This window comes from Gymnoscopelus braueri (genome assembly GCF_963280865.1).
Source record: "Gymnoscopelus braueri genome assembly, chromosome: 9".
NCBI lineage: Eukaryota > Metazoa > Chordata > Actinopteri > Myctophiformes > Myctophidae > Gymnoscopelus > Gymnoscopelus braueri.
In genome coordinates this window covers 40983702-40992150 of record NC_137610.1, presented here as the reverse complement: position 1 = coordinate 40992150, position 8449 = coordinate 40983702, and the positions used below count along the sequence as shown (strand labels likewise).

The following is an 8449-nucleotide window of genomic DNA, read 5'->3' as shown; positions in this document are numbered from 1 at the left end:
CCCCTAAATTTCAAAAATAGCAAAAAATAGCTGATCTAAAGGAACGCGTCATGTCATGACAGCTTGTGAGCTTGTAGATCGGCTATTTTTTTCCCCTTTTTTTTAAAACCCTGCCTGTCTGTTCTGACCATTATACTTGTAATGTACATTAGATTATGCATGCAAAGTTATACTGGCACTTAAAATGTGTGTAAAATAATTTAATAAAATAAACTGCACGTTCTTGTCACTGCAGGTGTGTGTTAGGGTTTGGGAGTGGGGGGGGGGGGGGGTGGGGAGGGTGTCAGGATCAGAGTTAATGGGCAGGGGCTTAGAGAGTGCCTGCATCTTCACCCAAAGAGGAGTTCCACTTTCTCTCTCTGCCTCACTCAGACAAACACAGATTTGTCTCACAGTGCAAGACTGCTAGGCAAGCTAGACACATCAACTCCCATGCAAGAGCTGCAAGAAATGATGCTTCAGTATCCTTCTTCCTGAGACTATCCCGGGGGCCAATTGGTGTGGCAGCACTGTAGCTGATGGGCTGTTGCTGCTCTTTCTATCTTTATCTCCTCAACTCCCTTTTCATTGGGACGTTGGGGAGAAATAAATAGCTCAACACACACTGTTGGGAGGCAACTGAATGGAACAGACTCACCGGGGGTTTCCCCTGACTGCTATCACACCAATGGATTTGGATAGAGTTTTTAAATTTGCCAAATTGTTGTCGCCTGTGTAATTTTTTTCTTAGATTTTTTTTTTAAATGTACATTTGCAAAGGGATCTACTCTTAGGGATTTGTGGACTGAACATTTTGTGGATTCTCTTTCTAAGGAGTCGACACATGTAAGTCAACTATTTCTAATTGCCATTTTTATTGTGGGGCTGGGAAATGCATAATGCGAGTGTCTTTAAATTCCCCTTTACTTTTCATTCATAGTCTTATCAACACAGTGGGAGAGCTGAGATTTGTTAGTAGGAATAGAAGTGTGATTTACTGTCTGACTACATTAGGCTGCAAGTAATCCAGTAAATCCAGTAAAGTTGCAGATTGGCAGGAAATCATTTCCTTCTAAAGCAAAGTCTTGATTCATGAATGGATAGCAGTACAAAGTTCTTGCCACTGAAATGGATGTTAGAAGTATGGTTCTTGTATTTTTGCAGATCTTTGGCTCCAGGATGTGTTCTATAGGCATGCTCCATCAGTGGAGCCTCGCTGTGTTCTTGCTGTGCTCTCCCGTGTCTTTGTATGGGAGGCCAGTTGATGCACTGAGTAACAGAATGTGAGTGCCTTTAATTTTTATTTAAACTCCCCCCCCCCTTTTTTTTTTTTTGTTTACCCCTGAGCACCTTTTCTTAAAAATATGAACCTCTTTTATTCTCTTTCATACCTAGTAACATCCATTTGGTTCCATTTGTACACTCTCTCAGTTGAATTAACACTGAGGATTTGACTGTGATTACTGTAAAGTAATTTTTTGATTCTTAGGTTGTATAGCATTGCACAGATGAGCAACTAGAACTCTTAAATTATGAATTATAAATATAGATAGCCCAAACAGTTTTATGGCACATATAAAAGTGAGGGACACAAATTAGTTGCGTTGCAGGGTCATGAGTCTAAGCTACTAATAGCTCTCACAAATGTTGTTTATGCTGCCATCTACTGTACCGAGGTCTCCTGGAACCTGACCTTGAATTTCTCTAGCCAACACCTCTAAAATAGTTTGAGACAGAACTTTTCACTGCGGCTGGTGTCACGTGAAATATCACAATAAAGGCATATGAAAAATGACCTAAAGAGAAACATATAGATCTTGACGATATACGATCCACCTGTATTTAGGTTGCCCCGTTAAGATTAAGAATATCTTTTTCCAGGGATATTGTGTCTAAAGGTCTTGTTACCAAATGAGGCCTTTGTAGAACGTGGAGAGCTTTTCATCTTCACAGGATAGACAGCATAATGACCCATGACTTTTCTGCTCCACCCTTGCAGGAAAAGGTCAGTGAGCCATGCCCAGTTGATGCACGACAAGGGGCGCTCCCTGCAGGAGTTCAAGCGTCACATGTGGCTCCAGAAGCTATTGGAAGAGGTGCACACGGCCGACGAGCGAGCCCCGCCCCTTCAGACCAGAGTTAATGGCCATAACTTGAGCGGGGGCGCCCTGCGGCAGAAACCCCCAGGTGGCACCAAAAACCTCCCCCTCCGGTTCAGGCTGGACAGGGAGGGGGGAGCAAACCTGCCCCAGGAGACCAACAAGGCATTGGCCTATAAGGACCAGCCACTGAAAGTGGCCACCAAAAGGAAAAAAAAGGTAAGGTTAGGCCGGCGGAGGGAGACCGAAAAGAAGCGGAGAAGGGCACGATCTGTCACAACAAAGGAGTCACAAAGGACGCAATACCCTGGTTGACAGGTTCTGAATGGCTGTTGGGTGGTGCCCTACAAAGACACTGACTGTGGTCTGAGACTCAATCCATGGCTTGATCAGTCAATTCATATTATGGCCATGGGGCTTTGCTTGTATGATTACTGTATAATCTGCCATGTTGATAATTCTGTGCTTTAATACAATTTCATACAATTTTATACAATTTTATGAAATATCAAACTAAGTTGGTTTTAAATCCATATTTGGGCAATCAATGAGCCTTTGTAATCTTGATTTACTTCAAAAACAATGCCATATGGTTTAAATCTCTTACCAAGTGTGTGCATGCATAGGGCACAGACAGAAAATATTTATTATCTGTACATAGTGTAATTTCACAAGATTCACAAGTGGTATGCTACTTAGAGGGCTCCTCTTGTATTGACTGTTGTGGATATACAATTGTTCTGAACTGTTCACTGAATACATCTATAGAACTGTTCTGCCATAATTTATTTCATTTTATAGTGTGTATTTATTTGTGTGTGTGAATGTATCATGGCGCTGCTGACTAAATTCCATAATGCACTTTAGTTATATCCTGTACATGTTCTCTTGTGGTTGATTTTCAATTAAATGCTGATGATACTTTCTTTTCCCACATTTTATAATTTTTTCTTTTATAACTTATTGTGTGTTCCATCAAACCCACTCTACTTTCACATTATGGTTTATTTTTCATAGAATTAAGCCCTAGTTGGGAACTTTTCGTCTCATTTAATGTTCATCACTTGCACTGAGGGCATAATGTACATGTTTCCAAATAATCCAAAATTAAAACTGTAGCCATTAGAAACAACTTGATTTGTGGTGTCTTTGTTTACAAGTATCAGGTTGGCTGAGGACAACAAACATTTGACACAACCTAGCAACCTAAACTATGTAGCAATCTAAACTATGTAACAATCTAAACTATGCAACAATCCAAACTATGTAGCAATCTAAGCTATGTAGCAATGTAGCGTACAGGTATAGCAGTCTAAATGTGTCTTCCGTCTCGTAACAGCACTCTGTAAACTGCACTCTGTAAACACCATACAAAAACATGACAAACATTTGACCGAGATACGTACACGTTAATATGTAATGACCTATTAACTTATTTACTGGATCCTTGTCTATCAACGTGAACGTGCAAACATTTTTAAACATACTGTACATGCGGCACTGCTATGACAGCTGGATTTCCCTTATGAGTTCAATAAAGGTCTATCTATCTATATTCAAAAAATATTCTCATAGACTAATTAACCACATACTGTGTTGACCTTGGTCCCCCAGGGGTCTGTACTTGGGCCCATGCTTTTTTCCTTCTACACCAAAAGTCTCCACTGAAAATAGCCGATCTACAAGCTCAAGCTTGTAGATCTGCTGAGCTTGTAGATCTGCTATTTTCTAGGGTTCATGTGGTTAAAAGTGGTTTCAAATGTATGAATTTGGTTGTTGTTGATGTTGCACTTGAGAACGTGGTGTTTTTCACAGCCACTGACTGAACCTTATAGACATGGTAATGGAAGGAGAGACGAGAAAGCAAATGCATCAGTGGCAGCTATATCCTGTACTAAGAGCGGCAGTGTAGGCCATTAGTCGGCATGATGTCATAAACACTGTGCAACAGCCTGATAAAGGCCTACCGCTCACACCAAAATCAATCTAACAATGGGAGAGACATTAATAACTCACAGAGCAGGGGACAAAGTGGAGAATACAATCAATGAAATGGTCATTTTTATGGTGGTTAAAGATGCTGATTGTTCATACAGTACAGGTGCATCTATACACGCCATCTCTGCAGCAAAGGAGACTTTTCAGTCTGATTTCAGTATGAGAATTTTCAGTAACAGATCAGTAAAACGTCTCGCATCTCAACATAGTTGCAGTCCAACTCCATGAGGTAGGTGTGACACAAAGCAAAAAAAACAAAGCACAATGTGTAGAATACAAACACGAAAATCCTAAAAGCACAAATTCAGCATAACATCAGATCACAAGTTAAACACAATATAGAAGCACTCACCAACATTGTTATGAAAGGGGCGTCACTAATGATGGGTTTTACACATCTCAGCCACTGTGCTATCTCTTTAAACCTAGCCAACCAGAATAAATCTGACCCAGGTGATGTTTGCCTTGGCTTTCTCCCCTCCACATTTAGCAATCACCGTGCTAATGAATCCTGAGAGGGCTAAGACCTCACACACAAGACAATTCTCTGGACAAGTTTGTAGGATGAGATTGCACAGATTGCACACCATTCAAAGAGAATGAACGAGCGCGAAGGTACTTCAGTGAAGAAAGACCATGGTGAGTATGTTCAAATTAAGGAAGTGCCTTTTAAATACCACCATTAAATCTGACTAGAGTTTGACAGGTGGTTTGAAATGTACATTTCTGGCAAAAATGTAAGTTGTTTTATCTGGATGGCCTTTCAGGTTTTTAACAGATATGCAGTTTGTTCATACAATATGACTAAGGCTTTGAACGTATATGCAGTTTGTTAATACAATATAAGTAGCACATCTGCAGTCAGTGGTTAGAGGTGATCTTCCTACTCTTCTATTGAGAAATTTAGATCCTGGTGTTGGGTAGGACACCTACTAGTTGACAATGGCAATCAAGTTATTTGAAGCAGACAGTGCACTGGATTGGATTCTAGATGCGCTGCCATCTTTATTGTAGTTCAGACATCGTTGCAATTACCTCTCTCCATCGGGAGAGATATAAAACCTACGGACTGTAACCTTTAACAGATTCGCAGCTTGACAGTCCATCAGCTGCAGGGTGCAATGTTCACAGCCCCTGTTATTTCAACCTATGACAAAGTATAAAACGCTCCAAGCTTCTTTTAAGAAAATGCCACTATCGATACAAGACTTTCTACACCCGGATTAAAAGCCTAAAAGCAGGTGCGTAAGTGAAACGGTGAACATCAACAATAAAAGATAACCCACACACTACCACCGGCGCTTTATTAAAACAACGTTTCGGTCACACACGACCTTCCTCAGGCCTGAGGAAGGTCGTGTGTGATCGAAATGTTTTTAATAAATTATCCTACGTGTACCTTGATAGTGGCAGTGTGCGGGTTATCTTTTATTGTTTATGTTCAAGAAAATGCCACTAAAACTCTTCTATTTCACAAAGAAGGCTCAAGAACATGATGATTCTGATGTGAACATGTGGTGTTTGGGGTGGGGTTGTCACACAGGCTGTTCCCAACACATACGGGCTGATCTTCGCTTGCACCTGCGGGGTGATCCTGGGCATTGGGTTCTGTGCAAACATACTGGTCTTCTCGCTGTTCGCCAAGTACAACACCCTTCGCAAGAACCGCCTGGACGTCCTACTGCTAAGCATGGCTCTGGCCGACTTCCTCACCCTCCTCCTCATCCCGCTCACCCTGCACTCTGCCGTCAGTCACTCCTGGCCCCTGGGGGACACCTCCTGCAAGATCTACCAGTTCCTCCTGGCCTTCAGCTTGGCGGCCAGCACCTACTCCCTGTGCGCCGTCTCAATGACGCGCGCCATGATAATCACCAACCCATACCAACCGCCCACCATGGACCTGGTTATTCTCATGTTTGTCGTGGTTTGGGCCCTCAGCTTTTTCATCAGCCTTCCGCTGCGCATCTTTGCCACTAAGGAGAGCCTGGGCCCGAGCCTGGCCGGCTTCACCTTCTGCCTCCCGACCATCCACGAACATCACTACCAGGTGGTCTTAAGCCAGTTCATACTGTTCTACTTTGTCCCGATGCTGGTGATAGCCTTCAACTATATCCGCCTGGCGCTCTTCCTCCACAAGAGCCCTGTGATGTCGGTGGCCAGTGCCAGGAATACGCGCCGCGCGTCGGTCATGGTGTTCCTGGCCGCGGCCACCTTCTCTGTCTGCTGGCTGCCTGGCTACGTGCTGGAGCTGTGCGTGTACCTGGGGCTGTACCGCCACGGCCAGGCATGGGAGATGTTCTACTTCGTCTGCACTGTGCTCCAGTACCTCCACCCTTGTGTCAACCCAGTGCTCTATGTGCTGCTGTCCAAGCGCTACCGCCACAGGAGGGCAGCGTGGCTCTTCAACTGGAACAGGAACAGGGTGCACCCGCAGGTCATAAGCGTCACATCAGACAGCTGCTAGAGTGACTATGGCACCAGTGTTCCGGTAGGGTTTTAAGCACTTAAACCGGTTGACCGCGGTGTCCCCCAGGGGTCTATACTTGGCCCCTCTCCTTGTTTCCCTATACACCAAAACGCTTCGCCAAATATAGCAGATCTACGAGCTCACGGCACGTCATGACGTGTAGTGAATTTGTAGATCGGTTATTTTTCGGTGAATGTTCACCTATTATAAACACTAAGGTTCATGTGCTTATACAGTGTTTTGTTTTTGATTCATTCGACTGTTTGTGCACAGTATTTGTTTTAAGGTTTAAAATACTGTGTGTACCATGTGAATAATATACTGCTTATACTATACCGCATATACATATATGTACATAATATAACACTGAAAATCTATCTGCTGAGCATAATATGATGCTGTAATAACACTGAAATTGTATCATTATATAGTCAAAAACCTAGTTATACTTAGTACTATTTTGAGGCACTAAGTGTATAGTGGTTCTCTGGTTTAAGTCTTCTTTTTATGCCCCAAGTACCTTAATGCTTTGTTTCTTTTCAGTGCTCCATCTTTTTTTTTCTTCGTTTGTTTCATTCCTTCTTCCTCATTGCTTTGTGAAAAAAGGACAAAATTGCTCACAATTACTTGCTATTGTTTGATATACATGGTTAAGAACTGTACTATAATATTACAAATACAATTACTATAATACAACAATAATGATTAAAATATGTGCAACATAATTTATATTTTGTGAAATGTATGTTTTCTATCATTATTAACCAATTAAGAACTTTTTCTTTCCTTCTTTTTTTACATTTTGAAAATATTTGCCTAGATAATGACCTTTCCCAGGTTGAAAGTGGTTAAGGACCTCTTTCAGAGGATTGTTATGCCATCTGTTCTCATACTACACCTACAAGCAGCTCACCTTGGAAGATGTTCATCTTCTCCAGTCACCAAACTAGTGAATAAGGGACATGAGGGGAGAAAAACCCAGTCCATCCCTGCTGAGCTGGTACTGATGGGTACAGCAAACTCCCTCACAGGCTCTAAAACCTCCAGTCTTTGAATAGAGTACAATGCATCTTTACAACCAAGCAGTGGTGGAAAATGTACTCACATTTTTTACTTAAGTAAAAGTATCAATACTGCAGTGTCCGGGAATCAAAGCTTACTTGAGTAAAAGTACAAAAGTATTGACATCAAAATGTACTTAAAGTACTCATTGTGCAGAATGTCCCGTTTCACAAGTTCAAAATGCATAAACATCTGTAGCAGATCTACAAGCTAAAAGGCATCGCATTGCGACGCATTGTTAGCTATACAGTAGATCGGCTATTTTCAAATGGCCGAAAAGTATATAGGGCTGGAATGGTTAATGTATGTTTGTTTTGTAATAATAATCTAAATATACAAAGTAACTAAAGCTGTCAAATAACTGTAGTGGAGTAAAAGTACAATATTTGCCTCTGAGATGTAGTGGAGTAGAAGTAAAAGTATTGAAAATGGGAAATACTCCAGTAAAGTAAAAATTCCTCAAAAGTGTACTTAAGTACAGCACTTGTGTAAATGTACTTACCACTGCAACCAAGTGAACCAAACACACAACTACTACAACCTAGTAGTAGTATGTTCCACCCATTCATTCACTGTCTGAGTCTTTTATCTTGTGAGGATACATGGACTGAAATGTGTACTCTGTACTGTGCCAGAAGGGCCTCATGTTTGCTCATGTTTGCACATAGTAAAACCCTGAAGTGTTAATTTAACTCTGAGAAGTGTTGAAATGGACCTGACGGGTCTGAGGATTTTATGGTGTATATTGTGCTGTTAAGTCCTTGGAAAAGAGCTCTACTTAATCAGCTAGTTGTACTTTTGGCAAAGTGCAGTGACACTGGTGCAAGCATCTCAGGGAGATTGG

General features: G+C 41.7%; 2 protein-coding genes across 2 annotated transcripts; both read left to right on the top strand.

The window, feature by feature from the left end:
- The first annotated feature begins 566 nt into the window (after nt 1-566).
- Nucleotides 567-3075, top strand: pthlhb (parathyroid hormone-like hormone b). The gene is made up of 3 exons (XM_080437745.1): nt 567-825; nt 1144-1262; nt 1979-3075. Exons 2-3 carry the CDS (start codon nt 1159-1161, stop codon nt 2391-2393), a joined length of 519 nt encoding a protein of 172 aa, XP_080293871.1. The 5' UTR covers nt 567-825; nt 1144-1158; the 3' UTR covers nt 2394-3075.
- Nucleotides 3076-5607: 2532 nt separating this feature from the next.
- Nucleotides 5608-6540, top strand: LOC308092320 (galanin receptor 2a; the record flags this gene model as incomplete). The annotated part of the gene is made up of 1 exon (XM_080438170.1): nt 5608-6540. A coding segment is annotated over one exon (933 nt), but the record flags the coding sequence as incomplete, so codon positions are not given.
- Nucleotides 6541-8449: the final 1909 nt, after the last annotated feature.